Genomic DNA, 24,574 nt, shown 5'->3' with positions numbered 1-24,574 from the left:
CCTGAAAGAAATGCTCATTACCTCAAATAAGGTAATGGGCCATTCCTATACATAAAATATTTAAAATGAGCATTTCTTTGTCTACTCTCACTTCATCAGCACCTATTTACTCATACCAAAAAAGGCCCCAACGATAGGAAAAAATAGTGATAGGGGTTCCATTTTATTTTTGAAAAATAGCAATCAAGGATCGTTGAATAAACTTTATATTATTGAAGGACTAGTTATCATTAAAGTTCAAATGAAAAATAAACTCGAATGGACTATTATTAATTTAAAATAAGATGTTGCTAAAACTTAAATGAATATTTATTATAAAAAGAATAACCTAAATCAACATATATCTATTTGAATTTTGACAATAAATGATCATTGACTGATATAATTTTTTTTTAGTGATCTTTGATTGATATCTTTCCTTTTATTTTCTCTCTAGTAGTAAAATATAAATTTAAATGGACTGAATCTTGAGAGTGTCTAACATTTAGAGAAGTATTTACATATCATTATGAGATTAACCATCATTCACATTGTCGCCTCTACCCCCATTTCGTTTAAAAATCTGTTTTAATTAATAAGACATTTTTTCATTTTTATTGGATAGAAGCCTGGAGCCAATAATCAACACTAAGGGCGCAAAGGGTTCAATCCTGGCCATTCACATCTCCGCCGTCCGCTCGCGAAGAACTCGTTGATTCTACCGCAAAGGACGCAACCATTGTATTTCAATCCAACAAACGGTATTCTGCCACGTGCCCATTTCGAATAAAACGCTCGTGTGTGTGTGTGTGTGTGTGTGTTCGGAGTGTATTATTTCGAGTTATTATTTTTTGGTTATTTCCGATTTAAGCCTTTTCTCGAGAAATTGAAGAAACCCTAGACGGACAATTGTGAATTTTTTTTTTTTGGTAGAAAAAAATTAGAGAAATCGAATTATCTGGAAAATTTGTTCCAAAATCGGGGATTTTGTTAGGGTTTCAAATGGCGTAGGTGAGAGTTGAACATTCATCCCATGATTCTTCTTCGTGATCTCCATGTTCTGTTGGATGAATCGAATATTTCTTGGTGAATCATTTGCGGTAAGTATTCGAAGTGCTCTTGTTTCGGGGTTAATTTTTCTGGTACTGTGAAATGGAATTCGCCTAATACAGGGGAGATTGGCATGGTCTTAGTTTTTGGGCTGGTCGAGGAATGATTTATTTTCGTCGGTCTGGTGCAACAGATCTGAAGAACGTGAAAAGGCATGTGTGATGGAATGTGAAATTTGGGAATTTTTTGCCCGGGCGTCTCTTCTGGGGATTGTTGATGGAAGATAGATCAGAGAATTCCTATGGGACACTGATTCCCAAAAAATCGAGAACTTTGGATCTTAAAAGTTTATATAAATCAAAAGAGACGAAGGAGACTCTAAACAAGAATTTTAAGAGGAACAGTATCGCTCCCAGGGTTGATGATGAGAAGAGGAGCAAGAAGAGGAAATCTAGGAAGGAAGTGTCTTTGAGGAGCTTAGAAAATGCTGATAGTGGCGGCAAAAGGATTGTTGATGAAGAATGTCAAGTTGAGCCATGTTCTGGTGAACAGGATTTGCATGAACTGAAGTTGGGGCTGAGTCAGAGATTGTGTGGCAGTAGTGATTTAAATAGAGTATCACTTATTCTAGACAATGGTGCTGTTCATATTCCGAAGCGAAAAAGGGATTTTGTGGGGAGGAAGAAATTTGCAGGTGGTCAAAGACCGATTCTGGTAGGGCAGAATGATTGTAAAAGTGGTCATGTTGATCATATGACTAATCTAAGTGCTGATGATTTGGATAGGACTGAATCACCATCTGTTAGAAAGAAGAGAGATTTTGATGAATCTAAGGAAAATAGAAGTGATTTGAATTTGGTTAAGCATTTCAAGGAGAACGAAGGCCCTGCCTGTTGTTCTGTTGTAAATAATGATGATGATTCTTTGAAGAAGTCCAGGAGGGAGCAAGATGTTTTACTTCTTGATAATACGAGTTCTTCCAAGCAGGCTGATGCTTCAATCAATAGTAGTAAAATATCTGACAAAATACTAGAAGATGAGGAGGAGAATCTTGAGGAGAATGCTGCAAGGATGCTATCTTCAAGATTTGATCCCAGTTGTACAGGGTTTTCCTCTGGTAGTAAGTCTTCCACTTTACCTGCAGCAAATGGTTTGCCCTTCTTGCTATCTTCTGGTCGAAATCATGTTTGTCATGGGTTGAAGTCTTTATCAGGTGCTGAATTTGCATCTGTTGATGCTGCTTCAAGGGTCTTGAGGCCAAGGAATCAACACAAAGAGGGAGGTAACTCCAGGAAGAGGCGCCACTTTTATGAAATTTTCTTGGGTGGTTTAGATGCATATTGGGTTTTGAATCGGAGAATCAAGGTTTTTTGGCCTCTAGACCAGAGTTGGTATTATGGACTTATCAATGATTATGACAAAGAAAAAATGCTTCACCATATCAAATATGATGATCGTGATGAAGAATGGATTGATCTCCAAACTGAGAGGTTCAAACTCCTGTTATTTCCCAGTGAAGTTCCAAGAAAGTTCATGAGAAAAAGAGCTGTAATGGGAAGCAAAAGATCTGATGAGCAAAGGCGAAGCAAGTCCAGACAAGAAAGACGGAGGGAACTGATTACAAAGAATGATAGCTGTGATGAAAACTGTATGGATTCTGAGCCTATAATTTCTTGGCTGGCTCGAACTTCTTGTCGAGTTAAATCCTCTTTCCATGGCAATAAGAAACAGAGAACTTCTGCTACAGTTTTGAATTCAGCCTCAACCTTTTATGAGGAACCTGCTGGACTACAGGGAGGTTTAGCTAAGAGATCCTGGATAGATGATGAATGTAAACCTTCCAGCAGTTCCCTATTGCAAGATAAATTAGGTAATCGGTATAGTGAGAATTCCTCATTGCCAAGGGCTGCTTGCCCTAAAGATGGCAAGACACCTATTGTATACTTTAGAAGGCGGTTTCGCAGGTCAACTCCATTATCTCCTGTGTCTGAAGAGAAACGTGTAACAGTAAGTGCATCTGGTTCCAGTTTCTTTAACCATGTTTTTGGCAGGGGTGGGGAAGTAAAAGAACCAGACACTAGGAGCTTTGAGATTGATGGGCCTTTGTGGTCCACTAACAATGCAGGGGTATTGAAAATATGTTTCCGTGACATGGAGTCAGCAGCATTCAAATTTGACTTGGACTTTCCAGTGCATTTGGTGATAAACAGCTCATTTGAATTGCAGAATTTGCAGTTACTTCATTCTACACTGCTGCTTCAATGTGGTACACTGATGATGAAGTGGCCAAGAGTTCATTTGGAGATGCTTTTTGTGGATAATGTGGTTGGGTTGAGATTTCTGTTATTTGAAGGTTGCTTGAAGATGGCCGCATCATTTATCTTTCTAGTCCTTAGGGCATTTCGTCAACCTGCTGACCAAGGGATGTATTTTGACCTGCAGTTGCCAGTTACATCTATAAGATTCAAGTTTTCATGTTTATATGACTTAAAGAAGCAGCTTGTGTTTGCATTTTATAACTTCTCCAGAGTGAAGAATTCGAAATGGATGTACCTAGATTCAAAACTCAAGAGTCGTTGCCTGCTCAGTAAGCAGCTCCATATCTCTGAATGCACATATGATAATGTTCAGGCTCTTCAAAATGGATCAAGCCAGTTCTCTTTTACTTCTACTGGCAAGTCCTCATCATTTAAGGTACTTCCTTGTATTGTGCCCCTTCTCTGTTAAGAATTTAACCAGAATAGTTATTGACATATTCTTTGTATCTTTGTATCTAGTTTATAAAGATAAATAATGCAACTTTGTCTCTTTCTCTATTTAATTTTTCTTGAAATTGCATCAAATCTTTTGTAAGTTAATGCAAGTTCACCTATGTTGTATATTTTATTATCCTTCTTGATGCTGGATCAACTTTTATAACTTTTTGTATAGGTCATGCAGAAGAGAACTAGGCAAGGCATTAATATTATGGGTATTTCTAAAGAGTCCACCAAGGTCCGTACTAATCACTGTTTTGATACTGCCAATCAGAAGCTTCCTCCATTCGCTCTTTCTTTCACTGCTGTGCCTACATTTTTTCTTAGTTTGCACCTTAAGCTCCTGATGGAGCGATCTGTAGCTCATGTAAGCTTTTGTGATCACATTCCACTAACTGATCAAGAAAGCTCTGGTCTCATGACGGATGGCTGCTCTGGCCTTGATGATTGCTCTAACAAGAAATCTGAAATTAATCTGAAGCAGAATATGATGGTTTTGTCAAAAGGTGACTCTTTTGCTGAACCCAAGTTGGTAATTAGTTCTTCTGTTTGCAGTGATGGAGTTCTTCCTCAAAATAGTCAGAACATTGCTCTTAGTAGCTCTGGAACTTCTAACTCTTATGGTTCTGGGAGGCTTAGTACTATTCAGTTATCAGAGGAGAAATCCCATAGTTTGAGGGCAGAACATTACCCTTTACCCTCAAGTTCTTTAATTGGTGAGGAGAAGGTTGGAGATGTATCCCATTCTTTTGCGGGTGATCTTAGTATCCATATATCTTCAATTGACCATAGTGATAAATCTGTGGAGTGTGATTTGCATAATGCTCAGCACTCTTCTGATTTGTCTTGGAATATAAATGGAGGTTTCATGCAAAGCCCTAATCCAACTGCACCCAGAAGTTCTTGGCATAGGAACAGAAATAGCTCGTCATCATTTGGGTTACCATCTCATGGGGGGTCAGACGGAAAGGCTGACACTCTTCACAATGGTTTTAGTAACGGACCCAAAAAGCCTAGAACACAAGTATCGTATTCTTTGCCTTTTCATGGGTATGATTTTAGTTCAAGGTGCAAAAGCCAAAATGAGAAAGGGGTTCCTCACAAACGAATTAGAAAAGCCAATGAGAAGAAGTTATCTGATGTTTCTGGAGGCCTTGAAAAGAATTTTGATTCTTTATATTGTAATGCAAATGTGTTGATTACCCTTGGTGAGAAGGGGTGGAGAGAATCTGGTGCACAGGTTGTGTTAGAGCTTTTTGATCATAATGAGTGGAAACTTTCTGTAAAACTTTCTGGGATTACAAGGTATTCATATAAAGCCCATCAGTTTCTTCAGCCTGGATCAACAAATCGTTACACACATGCTATGATGTGGAAAGGAGGTAAGGATTGGGTATTGGAATTTACTGATAGAAGTCAATGGGCTCTTTTCAAGGAGATGCATCAGGAATGCTATAATCGGAATATCCGTGCTGCTTCAGTAAAAAATATACCCATTCCTGGCGTTCGCTCTATAAAAGAGAATGATGAAAATGGAACTGAAGTTGCATTTGTTCGTAGTTCCAAGTATTTCCATCAGGTTGAAACAGATGTTGAGATGGCTTTGGATCCATTACGTGTCTTGTATGAAATGGATAGTGAGGATGAGAACTGGCTTTTTGGCATTCAAAATTCCAAAAAAGACTGCAATGAATGTGAAGGTTTATCTGATGAAATTTTTGAGAAGATAATGGACATGTTTGAAAAGGCTGCATTTGCTCAGCAACGTGTTGAATTTGCTCCAAATGAAATAGAGGAACTCATGCCTGATATTAGGCCCTTGTGTGTTGTCCATGCCATCTATGAGCATTGGCAGCAGAGAAGGAAGAAAAAGGGAATGGCTTTAATTCGAAATTTCCAGGTACTGTCTAAGCTTTCCTTATTATTCAGTTGCTGGCATTTTAATTTAAATTTTAGGAATATCCCACATGATGTGACATGCTTTGCTTGCAAAGATGAATGGAATTTGAAGGAGAGAGATGGAACAGATGTTGTCATTATGCACTTGATTGATGCTTGGCTTTGTTACTTAATTCATTAATGTTTTATGGCCCTTTCAAACCTAAGTTCAATTGTTCAAGCTATTGCTGAGTTTAGCATCTTAAGAGATGGTTTTTTTTTTTTTTTTCAAAGTCTATTTTTTCAGGACAGTAGATTCTATAATTTCTTCTGGCTTCGATGTGAAAGCAATTTATATTACTGTATACTTACTGACCGCTATGCAATTCTTCAAAACACTGTCTTTTTAAACGTGATTTCCAATCTTAATTAACTATAGCTTGTTCTTGAAACTCATTGCTGCTTTGCCATTGTGTTTTGGGGACAAGGAACATATTCCCATCCCAGTGTTGTTAAAGGCGAAAGGCGCACTCAAGGCGCAAAGTTAGTAAAACGCGTTAGGCGCAAGGCGCTACAAAGGCGCACGCCTGAGTGAAGCAAGGTGCTACTATAGATAAAATGCATAATACATAGATTATAGATAACAAACCATAGATAAAGTGATAAATATAAATCTACTTCAATCATAAACTTCTACAAAATTACAACAAAATAATATAAACTATTCCAATAATCAATCAAGTGCATAAAATGTCTTTAAAATATGAAAAAACAATATTGAGGCCTATAAAAAAATCAAACTAGAAATCTGAATCAGATTCAGATGCGGCAAGCTCAGGACTTTCTCCTCCTTCATTGTTGGATTTATATCCTTCATCGTCTTCCTCTAACTCATCTGAATCAAAATTTGCAAGTTCCTCAATGTTGGTAATCGGTTGTTTTCCTTTGGCTCTAGATGAGCTAGCTTTTTTTCCTTTAGTTTGGCTTTGGCTTCTTGTTTGTTTAATTGGTTCTCCAACCCCTGTTGCTGATGCAACAGCCCCCCATGTTAACTCTTCATTCTCATCATCACCAAAAACACGCTCATCTGCTGCGTCCTCATCGACATCCATCATACTACCAAGTAGCCATTCATTACTTTCATCAATATCCGCCAAGGAAATGGGATCTACATCTTGCCTATCATATCTATTTTTCAGTGCTTGATTGTATTTCACAAAGACCAAATCATTGAGTCTATCTTGAGCAAGCTTGTTCCGCTTTTTTGTATGAATCTAAGTGGAAAAATCATATATAATAATTAATTATCTTAATATGAAGTGAAGATATGATAAAACATAACATTGACCTATTTTAAAAAATTGAAATATTTAAATTTAACTTGCTCAAACACACTCCAATTACGTTCACAGCCTGATGCACTACAAGTAAGGCTTAGTATTCTGATTGCCAAATGTTGTAAATTAGGGCTAGAGCTTCCATAAGAAGCCCACCATTCCGCTACAAAGTCATAAAAATAATACATAATTATTTAACTAAATTAGTAAAACTAGGACTATTAAATAACTAATGTGTGATTATAATCTACCTGGAGCTCTTGTTTTCCTTGTTCTAATGGCCAAATCAACCCCAAAAAGTCCCTCTGTTCTTTTATATATTGTCAATTCATTCATGATCTTCTCTTGGGCGGTTGGGTCTTTCACAAGTCTCCCTATGCAAGATATTAGGCCCCTAGTGATTTCTTCATCAAACTCTATACCTGGGTTGTCATAATAATATTTTGGATTTAGGAGATGAGCTGCAGCATGTAGAGGTTGATGAAGTTGGCAATTCCACCTTTCATCAATAATGTGAAAAATCTCTCTATACTTATCTTCATTATTATCAAATGCCTTTTGAATTGCCTCCTTGGCTCTATCCATTGCTTCATATATATAACCCATGGCTGGTTTTTTTTCATTATCTACAAGTCTTAGCACTCGAACAAGAGGTCCCATAACTTTTAATATATAAGAAACAGTATTCCAAAAAGAAGGCATAAGCACACTTTCAACCACACGCTTTCCTTTAGGTTCTCTTGACCACTTACTTGATTCCCACTTCTCTGAAGTAAACATAGTCCTCAATGCAGTTTTCTGTTGATGAATGTTTTTAAGAGTAAGATATGAAGTGCAGAATCTAGTTTTGCCAGGCCTCACCAACTCCTTTTGTTTAGTGAACTCTCTCATCATATTTAGAAGTCCTACGTGGTTATATATATACCTTGTCAAATTGATTGCTCTTGCCAAAGTCTTTGATACCCTAGAAATTTTTCCAATGTCTTCTAATATAAGATCTACACAATGTGCTGCACATGGTGTCCAAAAAAGATTCAACCTTTTCATTTCTAATAATTTACCAGCAGCTTTAAAGTTAGACCCATTATTCGTCACTATTTGAACAATATTCTCTTCCCCAATGTGTTCAACAAAATCATCAATCAAATTGAATAATCTTTCTGCTGTTTTAACATATGATGATGCATCAACAGATTTTATAAACATTGTGCCAACTGGGCAATTCACTAAAAAATTTACCAAGCTTCTATTTGTTCGGCTAGTCCACCCATCAAGCATAATGGAACAGCCTTTTCTTTTCCACATATCTCTATGATTTTTCATCATATCATTTGTAAGTTCAACTTCTTTCTTCAAAATTGGCACCCTCAACTCATAGTAACTTGGGGGTTTTAGATTTGGACCATATTGTCCAATAGCTTCAATCATAATTTTAAAGGAATCCATGTTAGCAACATTAAATGGAATGCCAGCTTGGTAGAAAAATCGACCAATGTATTGACAAACCATAATACCTCAAGTGGAAAAGTTTAGATATTTGGGAGCCATTATCCAAAATGATGGCGAAATCAGTGGAGATATTTCACATAGAATTCAAGCTGGGTGGTTTAATTGGAGAAAAGCTAAAGGAGTTATTTGTGACCGTAAGGTGCCTAATAAACTTAAAGGAAAGTTTATCGTACTGCTATCAGACCGGCAATGTTTATATAGTAGTGAATGCTGGGCTCTAACGGGACAGCAAGAGCATAAAGTTGGAGTAGCAGAGATGAGAATGTTACGATGGATGTGCGGACATACACGTAAAGATAAAATTCGAAATGAGCACATACGTGAAAAAGTGAGGGTGGCACCTATTGAGGAAAAAAATGGTAGAAAATCGGTTGAGATGGTTTGGGCATGTACAAAGAAGACCAAGGGAGGCACCAGTGAGAAGAGTGGAACATATAACTTTGAGTCCGATTAAGAGAGGTAGAGGAAGGCTTAAGAGAACACTCTTGGAAGTTGTTGAACGTGATCTCTTAATTAATAATATTTCTAAAAGCTTAATAAATGATAGAGCACAATGGCGTCTTGCAATCCATGTAGCCGACCCCACCTAGTGGGATAAAGGCTTGTTGTTGTTGTTGTTGTTGTATTGACAAACCATAGCTCTTCTCTCCTTATCAAATTTATCAGTTATATTTCCATCTCGCAACTTTCCTTGTTTTCGTAATTGAATAACTTGCTCTGGTTTCCTCATAAAAGAATTCATGGGACCTTTTTGTCTAGGCTTCTTTGATGTAAGCATAACATTTTTTCCTTTCTTTCCATACAACTCCTCCTCCTCTCCTCTTCTTCACCATGCATACTTATATCCACAACATTTATAATTGGATTATCATATGTCTCTTTTTCTACCTTTTTTTTGTCCATGTAATCTTGCAACTCCTTCCTCACATTATCAGGACACTTCAAACATTTAGCAGCATTCCTATTACCTCCAACTTGATGCAACTTAGCCCTATGAATCCCTCCTTTTGTATATTTGTTACAAAAGGAACAAGTTACAGTATTGGTGTCATTTGGGTCACTCAAGAAATTATATTTCCATCCAGGGTCTTTTCTCTTATTCTGTTCTTGTTGCTTGTTTTGACCTTGACCACTACTTTCAGTCATGGAAGCACTAAAAACTGGGGAAAAATACCAGGAAAAACCAAAAAAGAGAATGAAAAATTAAAGGTTTGTTTTTGAATAATTGTTCTGTGTGTTGTAGTGCTAAAGGCCTAAAATCAAACAAATCAAATAAGAAAAATAGAAAATAATATGATGTTTGAAACTTAGAAGTTAGAACCTGATTGTTAGAGTGCAAGATGTGCAAGATGTGCAAGACGTGATCCTTGGAGATATTGCTCACTTGCTCTAAGCCTCGAGACACACTGATGCCAATACCAAAGAACAGTAATAGGTTTTCTTTTTATATCTTAAAAAATATACATTGGGAGGGATTTTAAAGTCTTAAACTTTCCTAAAAATTTTCCTTCAGATAGCAAAATTTTCTCAATCATATTTAAAATTTAAATCAAAGATAATTCTTATAATTAATTAAAATCTTTTCTATATATAATATTTTTCATTATCTTTTATTTAAAATTCAAATCTTCCCTAATTTATTATATGTTATATGTTTCTCCCACAAGATAGGATAGGATTTGTTAAATCTTTTATAATTGTCTCAATCATATTTAAAATTTAAATCAAAGATAATTTCTTATAATTAATTAAAATCTTTTTCTATATATATATTTTTCATTATCTTTTATTTAAAATTCAAATCTTCCTTAATTTATTATATGTTATACGTTTCTCTCACAAGATAGGATTTGTTACATTTTTTATAATTATTTACTATATTTTTTTATCATATTTTAATGGATTTTGGTTAAAAAAAATTATATTTTAATGGATGATATTCAGTCCACGATGCTGAACTTATGGCCAGCTAGCATACTCGCACGATACGGTCGTACCCAGTCAGTGGAGTGCAGATGAGTTCTCGTCTCTGATTCTTGCATACCCAGTCGGTGGAGTGCAGACGAGTTCTCGTCTCTGATTCTTGCATACCTAGTCGACACCGGCAGCCGAACAAAAACCAACTCCTACTCTTCTTTTCGGTTCTTTCACACCCAGTCAGCATTCTTCACTCCTTCATCTTCCTTTATCGTCTTCTCTTCTAAATCTTACGTCTTTGTCTTCTCTTCTGATCTTCTCATCTTCACTGCTTCCAGGCGCTGTCAGTCGCGCGCCTTTAGGATATGCGAGGCGTACAAGGCGCTCAAAGGCAAGCGCCTGATGAAACCCATTGCCTCTCTTCACTTGAGAGGCGATGGCCAAGTTCAGCGCCTCGCCCAGGTGCCTTAGAGCGCCTTTTACATCATTGTCCCATCCTCCAGCACAAATGAATGCATGATGCAAAATTCACTAATCTATTGAAAATCTGTGGTAGTGGAAATGACTTATCCTTTAGTTTTGGCAATCCTAACTCTAAAATTAATATAAAAAAGGGCATATTCATTATGAGGAATTGATGCTACCTCAGATTAAAATATGCAGACTGATATTGATTTAAACCTGAGCATTATTTTCCTTAAAGCACCCTGTCAAACATCCTTACACGACTGTCTTGCATCAGATTTTTAAAAAACAGAGAGAAAATCGTCAAAGTAACTTTCAAAAATTGGAAATAAAAGTGCTCTGTGATTGTGTGTATGTGTATCATACATGTTGGTTTTGCAGGTGTCATCATTTCTGCATCATGAACTGTGTGGCATATCTCTAAGGTTATGTTTGGTAGGACGAAGCCATTTTTTAAGGAAATGGAGAGGGACAGAGGCTTTCATGTAAAGTGATTTTTGGGCTCAAAATGTGTTTGATAAATTTTCTCCTTTTCTTTATTTTGCATTGGAAGTTTGGTATGAAGCAATTAAGAAAGGAAAGGAAGGGGAGTCAAAGTGACTAAATGACATGAATACCTTTCATTAGAATGCCCAAATTGAGTTTTCAAAATGATGGGCATTATCACGATATAACATAGAAGGCTAATATTTTAAGAGAAATGATGTTTAAGTATTTATTTAGGTGGTGCTTATTTTTAAAAATGTTTTGCTATAAATGAGGGCAAAGTTAGCGATACATTTTTTGTTATTTGGTAGGAAGAACCTTGTCTTAGCTAAAGCAAAGAAAGCTTACTGCTCTTGTATGAGGGAAACATCAATTCTTTAGTAACTTGAATAATGTCTACTAAGCATATCAAGACAAGGAGTTCACTTTCCATCTCCCTTTGCTGACACTTTTTTCATCCATACCAAGCATGACTTACACTGCTGGCATCTTAATTAGTATTTGGTTAGCTGATATGTGTTTTTAAGCTGTTTAGAGGTTTTGCAGCAAGAAGCGTGAAATCCCATGGAAGGGTGCTGTTTCTCGCCATCATAGATTCATAGTTTTCGTTGGGAAAGAGTTGTTTTTGGGCCTTGGGTTTTGCAAGCGGTTTCTTTAGGGGTCATGGGATTGGTATTATTTTATGAGCAGAAGCTCTTGAATCATATTTTGGAGGATTCCTTGTCCTCTGTTGTTGTGCTATTTTTTCTTGCATTGTTAAAATTATTTGTTCTCAAAATTCCTTTTTTTCCCTCTCAACTAAAATTTGCAAATTCTATTTTACTCTTTTCTATTATTTTATTATCATGATCTGCATATTCGGTGGTTATTTTCCTGAAATATGGGACATAATTTCTGTTGTCCATTCAGCCTCCTTTGTGGGAAAGGTATCAACAACAATTGAAGGAGTGGGAAGCAGCCATTACCAAGAACAATATGCCTAGTCCTAATGGCTGCCTGGATAAAGCTGCAACATTGGAGAAGCCACCTATGTTTGCTTTCTGTTTGAAACCACGGGGCTTGGAAGTTATGAACAAGGGATTAAAACAACGATCACAAAAGAAATTTTCAGTCTCTGGGCATACACACAGCTTTTTAGCGGATCAAGATAGTTTTCATACTTTTGGTGAGTATTTGATGAACTTGCTTATTCCTGTGCTGTGGCTAATGAAAGTTTTTTTTTTATTTATTTATTTTAATATCGGACTTTTGGCCTGTCAGGAAGAAGACAGAATGGCTTTGCATTTGGCGATGAGAAGCTTGCTTACCCTGGCTATAACTATGATTCTTTGGATGATTCTCCATTGCCTCAGACATCTCCAAGGGTATTCTCACCAAGGGGAGCTGGCAGCATGGCATGTTACGCAACAAGCAGAGATGGATTTGATAGAAATGATGTCCTCAAATTTCACCATGGCAAGTCAAAGAAATTTGGGTCGTTTATGTATCATAATGATTCGCAGATGATGACTTCTTTCAACCAGAGAATGTCAGGAAAGAGAAATGGAGTTCATAGGTGGAATATGGTTTATATGACTCGCCAAGCCACAGGGAGTGCCTATTGGATGGGCCTTACAGCCATGAGAATGAACAATTGGATGGTTCTGATCTTGATGAGTTTCGGTTGCATGACCCGTCTGGTGCGGCTCAGCATGCACATAACATGGCTAAGTTAAAGAGGGAGAGGGCGCAAAGGTTGCTCCATAGGGCAGATTTTGCAATTCACAAGGCTGTGGTTGCTCTCATGACAGCTGAAGCTATGAAGGCTTCTGAGTACTCTAAAGGTGATGGGCAGACCACTTAATGGACCCCTTCAATTTATGGCAGAGTTGCAAAGAGGCAAGTACTGGATTCGGCCTGTTTTTGCTAGACGTAGGTCTGGTTTTTGCTTCAAGGGTGGTGGCCTTTTGTCATTAACCGGATATTCGTAGTGAACTTCGATTAGGAGGTGCTGAGAGTGAGGCAGTGGAGATTTTGTTGCTCTCATCTCGTGACAGGAGTTTTTTCCAGTTTTTGCTGCTCAGTTAAGCAGAACCGTTGCACTGATCTGCTCAAGGCTATGGAAATTTGGCTGCCACTTTTGTACAGATATTTTCTGCTCCTCTTCCTGCTCCATCCCCTCCCTCTCGGGACGAAAACTGAGTTTTAAATGTTAATATGTGAAGAGAAATTGATCAAAGAATAATATAGCCACCACTTTGAATGGAATTAGTGTTCATGCTAGATTAGGTGATAGTAAGCACATCATTCGTTTGACACATTGTTACATGAGTACATCATCCCCTAAACTCATTCTTCCATCTTTTCATCCTGTGTATAGGTCCATCCCAAGATCTCGGAGGTACACAGGGAAAAAAAAAATATTTGTATTTTGGCTTGAAAGAACAAAAAAGAATTATTTGTATAGTTTCCTCGGTTCATATTCCTTAATGAGCCTTAATGTGTGGTGGTTGTGACTTCTGAAATGAAGTGGGTATGCCTTAATTGTATTCCCATTGTCGACCTCATGCGTATAGAGCTGGTGGCTTAGTGAGCAAGTGGCATAACTTGCATCTGTATGGATTGTATTTATATCAACCTGTCGATTCACTAATAAAAAGTTTTTTTTATGTAATTTTTCTAATTTTAAAAAACTAATTTAATGGAAGTTATTTCCAAAACATTTTGAAAGTATATAATAAATTGCAAATTACAGAAAATGATCGATTGGTGGAGACTCAAATACCCTTACTTCTAATAATTTGTAATAAAAGTTTTATATTTACAATTAATTATTGAAATAAATATAATGTTTACAACCTGTATTTTTCATAATATTTTTGGGCGGGCCACATTGTTATTAATTAATTTGCCGTTTAGGATTTAGTTATTACTCTTCCTAATAAAAATAATTGAATTAAACTTCTTAATCATTTTCATATTGGTGTACTCCTCAGTTCCCTAACTTGTGACAAAATTTGAAAGTTTTTTTTTTTAAGCTTTGATATAAGATGAAGTTACCATAATTAGTCCTTTTTTCAATTTTATCTATTGTTTATTTATTGTCAATTAAATTTATAAACAACAATTTATTATGATTATTAATTTAAAAAATTAATAATTGAGAATTGACGAGAGCAATTTTGCAATTTCTATCCTTTTTTTTTTAAAAAAAAAGACCATTGTAGGTTTAAGCTATGTGAGATGGGTTAAAATCATCTTACATAAAATGAACTCATTTTCTTCAACACAACCCATCTTTTTTGGTTGGTTGGTGGGTTAAGCTTGCAGGTTCAACTCATATTACTAACTCTGCATATGTACACAGTTGTTGGTTTAGAATAATCATATAACAGTTTATTATTTAGTTAAACACTAAATATTCTTTATTTGGCTTAGGATATATCTTACATCTAAAAATGATGCTCTTTCATCGAATCATCTCTCAAGAACTAACTACAAGTAAACTATGACATCAGGAAAAGTTATTATTTTTCATTATGTTCTTCTTTTATCTTTTTCACTTCATATTTTGCAACTTGTTTTTTTCATTTTAAAGCAATGTTTTAAAACCCACCGAATGTTGAATTAAAAAAAGCAACGGGTCGCTATTGTTAATCTCTAGAATTTCATATTATTTAATCATATTTTTCTTAAATTTTAATCCATTTTGGCTCAATTGTATATATTTTGATTGACCAAATTAGGCAAATGTACCTTTTATTTTGGTTTGTATTCTTAGCTTTAATTTAATATTTTTTTGCCTAATTTCGTTGTATTTTAATTTAAGATTTAATTAGATGCATTTATGGACTTTTGTTGATGCTTTTGAAAGGCTTTGGATGAAAAATCAATTGTAAAAATGATAAATTTTATTAATTGTGAAAACAGTTCAAAACTGTTAAAGTCGTCAGAAAGTGGCAACTTTCTTTCGCGATTTTTCGCCATTGTCAGAAAAACGCTGCATTTTATTTATCTAAAATTAGTTACGTAGGACACCATATGCTAAGAGCTCAACTTAGACTGCATGCTTCAGACTTTGAACAACCATTTGGCGCTTGCGTGCTAGGGTTTAGGGTATATTGGAAGAGTTGGGTCCAAGATAATGGAGTTTTAAAGATATTTGAAGCTCTTTTCTTCGATTTTCTGTTCCTCTTCCCTTTTTCTCTTACATTTTGATATGGGTTCAAATATTTTGTGTTATTTGTATCTTTTGGATGATTATGAGAAGCTAAACACTTTGTTTAGGGTTATTTAAAACCCTTATATGAATTAACACCATGTTCCTCCTCTCTTTTATAATTAGTGACATATGCGTGTTTATTTTACTCTTTTTTAATGCTTCTAAGTGATTAGTCACCATTTAGATGTGGGTTCACTTTATTGATGCTTGAGAGGGCTAGGTTGAGAGTAGAACTTGATAAAATAGTGCAAGACTTAATATTTTCATGTTGAATGGATGATTGTACTAGTAAAATAGAGATATGCTTTCTATCACATTAGGGTAGGAGCTAGCTAAAAATGAGTTTTATTAATTGTAACAAAAGATTGGGCTATTAATTTAACTAAACATTTGTTCATGACTTAAGAGAGCTTGTCTAAGTATTTTATAAACCCTAGGTTAGCACTTATTTTCATTAAAAACATTTAGGAGAGGAGGTTGGGTTTGGGGTATGAATATAAAGGGATATAATAATCTTAGATTTCAATTATGCTTAAAGTCTGTGAAATCCATGGTTTTTATTTTCTAGTGTTAATAGTTTGTAAAATTATGTTCACCTAATTGTGTTTGGCTCAACTAATTAAACTCATTTAGTTTGCGTTAATCATTGTTTTTAAACAAATCCTCAAGAAATGATTTGTACTTTTATATTACTTGTTACAACTCATGCACTTGCAGTGAACAACAACTATTTTTATAGTTCAAGGGTTAGATCAATAGTCGAACTAGTGACCTAAATATTAAAAAAAATAATATTTGTATTCACAAATATATAAATAAAATATTAATTTGTTGATGGTGCTTGGGATCTCGAATCCAAAGGCTAGACGCCTAGACTGCTAGAGTTAGAGGAGAGGCATGTCATACACGCTTGTAATTCATAGCTTCCAATCTCGATGCTAAAGACTATATCACTAGAATTGGAGATAGAGGTTGGAGGAGAGGTCAAAAATTGAGCTCGAGCTATCTTTAAAAATACAAATAAAAACACATGATTTAATTTGAAACTATGGTATAAGACATGGTTCAAAAAGAAAATAGCTGAATCAATCTCACTCTTATAGAACTGCTAAAAAAAAAAAAAGATGGCTTAATATTTAATAGTTTGGTTAGTTTGACCCTTCCATTTTTGCCATTCGATCCATTTTCATATTCATGACCAATTGACCATTAGATGAGAAATGAGCCATCAGCAGCCTTTGCACCATCGGCTCACTGGAGAATCCGGATATCAATGAAGATATGAATATTGCAAACTCTCTAAATATGGGTAATTATGAAGTTTGAATTTGATGATGGTTTTTTTTTTACCCTGTCAGAATGAATTTAATGATGATGATTGATAAACATGCTTTTCCAAATATAAATGCTAATGAATTTGCATCAAATAATCTCAAAGAATGTGATGATAAATGATTATTATTTATTAATTATGTCATTTTTTTTAATTTAAAAGAGCATACACTAACAACTTTAAGTTATAATTAATTGAATCTACGAACTCTCATTTATAATGAAACTTTTATACAACTTGGCCACAAGGTCATTAGTATCAATTATATATTTCAATTCTTTTTTATGATTATTAATAAATATTGACTTTTTATTTAAGTATCTATATTACATATAATGTAATAATTTTAATAAATTATATTATTTATGAATTATATTTTTCAAATTCCATGAAATATAACGGACCCATAGTAATTAAGTTATAATGAATACTAATTGTTGCATTATTTTTACAATATGATAATTTAATAAATTAAATTTAAATTTAAATGTATTAATTTAATTACAATTGCACTTCCTCAATTACAGTAAAATCAACCAACCCTGTTGATAAAAAAAAAAATCAATCAGCTCTCTCGACATGGGTAAAAATCTAAGATTCAAATTCTATTTAGATAATTAAAAACCCGTGAAAATACTGTCTTGAAATCCCGTTAAAATTTCTAGAAAAATATTCAAGTAAAATAAATAAATAATAAAAATAATATGCTTCAATTTAATTATTTTCAACGACGTAATAATGTGAAAATCCACTAGCAGATTATTATTTTTTTGTGAGCAAAATCCACAGCAAATTTCCCTTACATTTGAAAAAACCCCATGAAAGAAATGATGCCTCCCTCGCAGTTCAGCTCAACGGTAATTAAATTACGCGCTACCGTTATTGCCGGCAGCTTTCCCTCCACCCCATTTCTCGAGGATCTTCTTTCCATCATTATCGTTCACATTCCTTCTAATTCTTATCCTCAGCTATTTTTTTTCCCCCTTCTCCTGTAATGGCTGCGCAACTCGATATTCATCGTCAATTATAACGAACAGGTTCGTCTTCCATTAGTCTTTTCCTCGTCTCTGGCTTTGTAAATGAGAAAATTATCGATAGAATAGATAAAAACGAGAAAAGGAAAATTATAGTTGTCCTTCTTAAGATTGGTGAATTTTTGCCGTCATCTTAACCGGAATAGAAGAACAGAATGTTAGAAAAGATTGCGTAAAAGATGACCTGTTTCAGCCAATTCAATGCCCAAGTCTTGAAGGGCCTTTGTTGACTTCTAAATGGGAACCTGCATGATATGTTGTAGATTGCAAAATTTAAATCCTCTCAACTCTTTGCATTATAAAGAAAATTCTCTGACTCTCATATCATCCATTTAATACAGTTTTTTTTTTTTTTTTAAATGGTCACTTGGTAGACGATAATTTCAAGCTGTTGAACCTCCAAAGATGGGATCTCGGATGAAAGAAGATGATAGAATTGAAAGAGAAATCCGAAGTCTCTCGAAACTTCCTGAGAATCGGAGATGTATCAACTGCAATAGTTTGGTATGAAGTTCTCTGGTTTATTTATTTAAATTTTGAGCAATTCTCCCGCAAAAAAAATTTGATATCTTTCACAATAAGACATTCCTTAATTATCTGTACCTGGATTGGCACGAATTAGGGACCACAATATGTCTGCACCACCTTTTGGACATTCGTCTGCACAAACTGCAGCGGAATTCAGTACGTATTAAGAACTATTCTACATTTTACTTTTCTTTTTTACATCTATCAAATTGCCGATAATTTCTTTTTTCTAGTTTTGTTTCCGATTCCTTTATTTTCCTGACTAAGTCCATGAAATACAGACGAGAGTTTAACCATAGAGTAAAATCAGTATCAATGGCTAAATTTACTGCAGAAGAGGTCACTGCTCTTCAAGCAGGCGGCAATAAAGTGAGCATCATCGTCTTCTCCCCCCCCCTTCCCAAAACCTCAAGTCTACTGCTTATGTAGTAATAAGCTGGTAATAAAAACCTAACTCCACTTCGTTCACAGAAAGCAAAGCAGATTTATCTTCAAGACTGGGATCCTCATCGTCATTCTTATCCCGATACCAAGTAAAACTTAATTTGTATCTCTCGCTCGTTGGTTTTGTCATAGTACTGCATGCATTATCTACATCTGTTTTAATTGATGTGGTCTGCTTTCAGTAACATACCTAGACTTCGCGATTTCATCAAGCAAGTTTATGTGGATAGAAAATTCAGCGGTGAAAGGACACAGAAGAATCTTCCCAGACTCAGATTAGTAAGTTCTGCATCATATTCTGAAGAAAAACAGAGTCCTATTCTGTCTGATACTCATGGCACTTCAAATTGTATTTAGCCACCAATCAATTCGTCCTGCTGTGTCCTTGTCAATACGTGCTTCTTGGACAATGATAGATGACAGACAAATATTTTATTTTACTCTACTCAGAATAACAAGGAGGAGTCCTACGACAGAAGGAAGCTCAGTTTTTCCCGAAGAGAACGTTATGAAGATGGAAATGACATGCACAGTCCTAGTTCACGAAACGAGGACAGGAGTGTCAAGTATTATTATGATGATAGAAGAAGTCCCAGATATGCCCCGAGGAATGGGAACCCCCGAAGAAATCCCATAAAAATTGAGGTTGTTGATGATAGGTTCAGAGACGATGAATCTATAACTCGCAGGTTTTCAAGCATAGAGTCAAAGCAAATAGCGGTTCCATCTGATGGTCAAAAGAATGTGGACAGAGGGAAGGTATATTCAACTTCTCTTTGGAGCTTTCACTACTTAAATCATTTTACCTTGCTAGTGTATTTTTCTTGTAGTTTTGATTTCCCGTTATACCTTTTCGGGTTTTGTGGAAAGAGCCTTGAAATTTGAAAGTGCATTCTTCTTAATTATTCCGCATTATTTTCTGTTTCAACTCGAACTGAAGTCTGTGTCTGTTGAATTTCAATTTCAGAAGGTTCCACTTGCCAGTGGCGGGGGATCCGCTAAGGAGAATCCAGCCGAACAAAAAAGCCCAGAAACCCAAATTTTGAGTGTCGTCACATCACAGGTTTCTGATGCTGCAACTGCACCGGAAGCTCAGTTTACGCCTCAATCAAATGATGAAAGTGACTGGGCTCCATTTGAAATTTCCACAGAAAAGGAGCCTTCTCAAACGCCATTTACAAATATCTCGAAGTCTTCTACAACAGAGACAACAACTTATACAAAAGAGACAACTAAAACTTTAGATGCTGTAGAATTTTTACTCTCTGAATTGTCTGGTCCCTTGTATGCAACAGCTAGTAGTGCGTCTGAAGTTCATGCTGCTGATAATGATACTTCAACTGCGAGAGCAGAATATATCTCTGTGGATGGGGATTTAGCACCTCCGACCTCAGCAGGCCAGATAACTCCATTTCCCAACAACTTTGGTGCTTCCTCAGATGCATCAACCAGTGACTCTAATCTGACCCAACCCTCAACAGCTTACAGCTCTGCGATACAATCAGCGAGTCCATCAGTCAGAGATGTCCCTTCGCTTAATCAGGTGAAATATTCTTCACAGCTTTCTATCGTCTGAGAAAAAATGTTTGAAATTTTATACCTGAACAGTATTGAGGAGTTGTAGAAGCCAAAAATATGAAAGCCCGCAAATGTATGCCTTCTCATCTGTTTGCCTGTATGTATAGTTGCTAATTATCTTCTTGTTTGTTATTACATACAGCCAACAGTTGCTCTAAAAGCGCCAGACGTTTCAAGCTCTCTTATGGAACTATCTCCTCAAGTTCCATCAAAACTTTCTCAAGACTCCAGACCTGATGTTGGAAGCCAACCAAGGATAACACAAACCAAGTCTATGGGAAGAAAGGAAATTCCGGCGGTAATAAATGATGTGTTGTTGTACCTTAAAAAAAACTTAAAAAGAGACTGATTGCATGAATGAATTTCTTTGCAGAACCTATTTACTATAAGCTACTTACCAGGACCAGCACCGCAAGCAGGCTGGCAGAATTTTCAACCTCATAATATGGGATACGGCTTGCAGTATTATTCTAATACAGCAGTATGTTGTCCGACGACTCCTCACAGAGATTACATATATATATATATATATATATGTATGTATTCTCTGTTGGTGTTAACCTTTTAAACCTATGCTACAAAGCTAATACGATTTTTCACTTACAGCCATTCTCGGCATTTCCCGCGGCAGCAAAGTCCACAAACCCATTTGATATAACTGACGGGAGACCTCAAGTCCGTGCTTCTCCAGTACGTATAATATGAAGTCTGATTTGGTGCAGATCTGATCAGTCCTTGCTTCTGGTTTTGTTGCATGCTTTAACATCTATCTAATTCAAATGCTTGTTTTTTTTTACCCTTAATTAGACACGAAATGTCTTTTGCATACGTAACAGAAATTGAGGGATAAATCATTCTGGAGTTGGCAGTTGCCAATATTTTTATACGACTCAGAACCCAATGAAATGATCATCCAACTAACTGTGTACTAAGTATAGCATGGAATCAATTCATATCTCACCTGTATTTCTCCTTTGAAGGAGTTTGATGGGGTATTCTGCATTTAGGATGGGGTTTACCTTCTTACATTTTATTAATCTCAATCATGCTGAGCTTGGAGAAGGCACTAGCTGTTTAATGCTTTAAATCTGTATTGAAGTTAGAATTCAATTACAAAATCTTGTTTTCAGGCGCGATCATCTGGAATTTTTATTCACATACAAATCTTGACAAACATTTAGAAAAGTTCTTTTAAAATCTTGTTCATTTGGTTTGTTTTGGGAGGATTTTTATCATCTGTTCTCGTCCTGTCTCCTTTTCCTTCCTTTCATGATTTTTTTCCCACGACATTAAAAGAATGGTCGAAATTGAGACAATTTCAATGACTCGTCTTGCATGAGCCTTAACATAACATCTGAATTTTTCGTAATAATTATATATCTTATCCCTCAAAACTTGGTGGCATTTGTCCACAGTTTCCTGCTATGGCAAATTTGCATGGCGCACATATGTCAACTGGAGCAGGATTAGTGCGTGCTTCAAGCCTTGGGGCCTTAGGGTCAATGGTGCCTCCATCCCCAAATTATGCTTCTTCTTCAATGCCTCCGCAATCTCCCTTTACTCCCGGATCTTCTTCTGGTATTGACCTTGTGATATTTTATTTCATCCAAAAAGTTCTCCGTCAATGACAGTATTGATTATTCCTGCATTTCAGGTCCATACTTCGAGCAACTTAACAATAATATGCTAGCTCCCAGGTACCTCTCTTTATCGTCGTTTAGTGCAGTCTCGTGTCAGCATGCATGGTTGAAGGTTTGTGTGTGTTGGGGAAAGGGGTGGGGGGAATACGGTGGATGTGGATTTCAAAGGTGAAAACACCTATAATCTCTATATTTTATAGAAAAACTAAATTATTTATAAGTTATAAATAGTATAATTTGTCTCAAATTACGTGTGAAGTGTGAGTTAGTTATGATCACAATTTCGTTCCTATCAAGAGTAAGAATAAAAAGCTCCAACTTGATCTTTCTCTTATCCTCATTACATTAAGTGAAAGAAATTCAAATTATTAGAGAGACCACCTTTTTAATAATAACAATAATAATAATAATAATAAAAAAAAAAAAGAGATGAAGTGAGAAAAGAAGGAAAAAGAGCAGTCATTATGTAATCATCGTGGCTTGTGTGTGTAAAATCAAATAAAAACTTCAGAATATTAGGGTATTTTTGGTTTCTGTTGTCATTTATTTTTAAAAAATTGTTTTGTAATATAGTTTTTAAAATTGTTTTTCAAAACACAATGAAATAAAAATTCATTTGGTTATGTCAATTAAAAATAATTTTAAAATTAAAAAAATAGAGTGATAGTGATCATTATAGGTAGTTAATAATGGTGATTAATAATAATAATTTAACAAAGCAACTATAATTTTCAATAATTAAATATAGTATATTTTAAAAATAAGAAAACTAAACCGAAAAAAACTTAAAGTTATTTTTTTTTTGCTTTTAACAACAAAAATGAAAATAATTTTAAAAATAATTAAATGAAAAATACCTAGGGTCTGTTTGGTTTCTGTTTCATTTTTTATTTCTAAAAACTGTTTTATAATACAGTTTTTAAGATTATTTTTAAAACAAAAATAAAATGAAAATTCATTTGTTTATGTAATTTAAAAATAATTTTGAAATTAAAAAATAGACTAACGGTGATGGTTTCAGGCAGTTAATGACAGTGATTGATAATAGAAATTAATCAAAATAATTATAATTTTTAATAATTAAATGTAATATATTTAAAAAAATAAAAATAAAATGAAAACAACTAAAAGTTGTTTCTATTTTTTTAAAAAATAAGAATAAAAATAATTTAAAAACAACTAATGAGAAACATTTATCCAAACAAATTTTTAAATTTTTTATTTTTAAAATTAAAAAATAGTTTTTAAAAACAGAAAACAAACATACCCTTATACAAACAAGTTTTAAAATTTTTCTGCTTTTAAAAAACAAAAAAAATAAAAAATAAAAAAACAAACATGCCCTTAAATTGGCGGTGTTTTCACTCACCTTTCCGCAAGTAGATGTCATGATTTGAGTTGCATGACATCTCGTGTCTGAGTGCTCTCTTAGTTGCTTACGTGAATAAAATTCGAATTGCTGCTTAATATTTTCTCAGACCCCAAAGAACTGGAAGCTTCAATAATGGTGAAACAACCTCTCAACATACAGCGAGTGGATACATGGCTCCCGGCTACACTCTAAATTCTTTTCCCAAGATCACAGGAGGAAATCCATTTGGATAGCGTGAAAATTTTCCTTATATTGGGACGACTTAGTTTGCTTCTCAGATGGCAGATTACTGTATGGCCCTGCGCCTATGAATGGGTGAAGATGAATTTTATATTTGACATGTTCACCAGCGTACGGACAGATAGCCTTGCAGAAACTTGAAATCACGGGGTTGCTGATGAAGTGATTTTTCCTCCAAATGCAGGCTTGTGCGGCCAAAATTCTCTATGTATCGGAATTTTCTGTAAACTAGCACTGTTTATATTGCATGTTTATTATACGGAACTGTCAAGCGGAGGGGGAGAAAAATTTTGGTTTTCTGTAATTATTATTGCCGACAAAATTTGATTTGTATTATATAGCACACAACTGTAGTGTGGATATGGTTCTATGAAAAGGTGATGTGATGAAATAATTTTATATAGTTGTATTGAGAGAAAGCAACTACTCAATTTTACTTAACTAAAATTGAATATTTGAATTTTATTAAAAAAAAGATCATATTGAGAGATACCATAATTCGACGTGAAAATACTGAAATTTAATTTGACAGTATTAGATGGTATAAAAAAAATAAATTTTATGTATATTTGTGGTGAATGAATTCTTTTATTAGATTTCGTCCATCTAAAATTTAAATACTAATTTTGGCAATCTAAATATTAACAAAATTGCAATTAAAAATAAATTTTAATTACTGAAGATAAATCTTTTAAAAAAACTTATTACTAGCTTTAAATAATTTAAAGGTTGTGCAAAAACAAACATAGCAATATTATGCACTTCAATTAAAAAATATAAGATATTTTTAACTGAATATCGCTTAATAAATTAGTTAATTGTTTTCA

General features: G+C 34.8%; 2 protein-coding genes across 2 annotated transcripts; both read left to right on the top strand.

The window, feature by feature from the left end:
* The first annotated feature begins 858 nt into the window (after positions 1-858).
* On the top strand, positions 859-13,905 carry LOC129303356 (uncharacterized). Its single transcript, XM_054942631.1, has 4 exons — positions 859-3,723; positions 3,961-5,685; positions 12,287-12,542; positions 12,638-13,905. The coding sequence occupies exons 1-4, from the start codon at positions 1,306-1,308 to the stop codon at positions 13,090-13,092; spliced, it is 4,854 nt and encodes a 1,617-aa protein (XP_054798606.1). The 5' UTR covers positions 859-1,305; the 3' UTR covers positions 13,093-13,905.
* Positions 13,906-17,882: 3,977 nt separating this feature from the next.
* Positions 17,883-24,146, top strand: LOC129303358 (UBA domain-containing protein 3-like). The gene is made up of 14 exons (XM_054942635.1): positions 17,883-17,948; positions 18,320-18,449; positions 18,568-18,629; positions 18,755-18,842; positions 18,945-19,006; positions 19,100-19,196; positions 19,368-19,676; positions 19,885-20,460; positions 20,638-20,793; positions 20,869-20,976; positions 21,102-21,185; positions 21,911-22,073; positions 22,150-22,192; positions 23,614-24,146. Exons 2-14 carry the CDS (start codon positions 18,351-18,353, stop codon positions 23,738-23,740), a joined length of 1,974 nt encoding a protein of 657 aa, XP_054798610.1. The 5' UTR covers positions 17,883-17,948; positions 18,320-18,350; the 3' UTR covers positions 23,741-24,146.
* Positions 24,147-24,574: the final 428 nt, after the last annotated feature.

This window comes from Prosopis cineraria, unplaced genomic scaffold, assembly GCF_029017545.1.
Source record: "Prosopis cineraria cultivar Desert tree isolate PC_DT_omini unplaced genomic scaffold, ASM2901754v1 PC2, whole genome shotgun sequence".
Classification (NCBI taxonomy): domain Eukaryota; kingdom Viridiplantae; phylum Streptophyta; class Magnoliopsida; order Fabales; family Fabaceae; genus Prosopis; species Prosopis cineraria.
The sequence above is the reverse complement of the archived record's forward strand: the minus strand, read 5'-3'. Positions and strand labels throughout refer to the sequence as shown.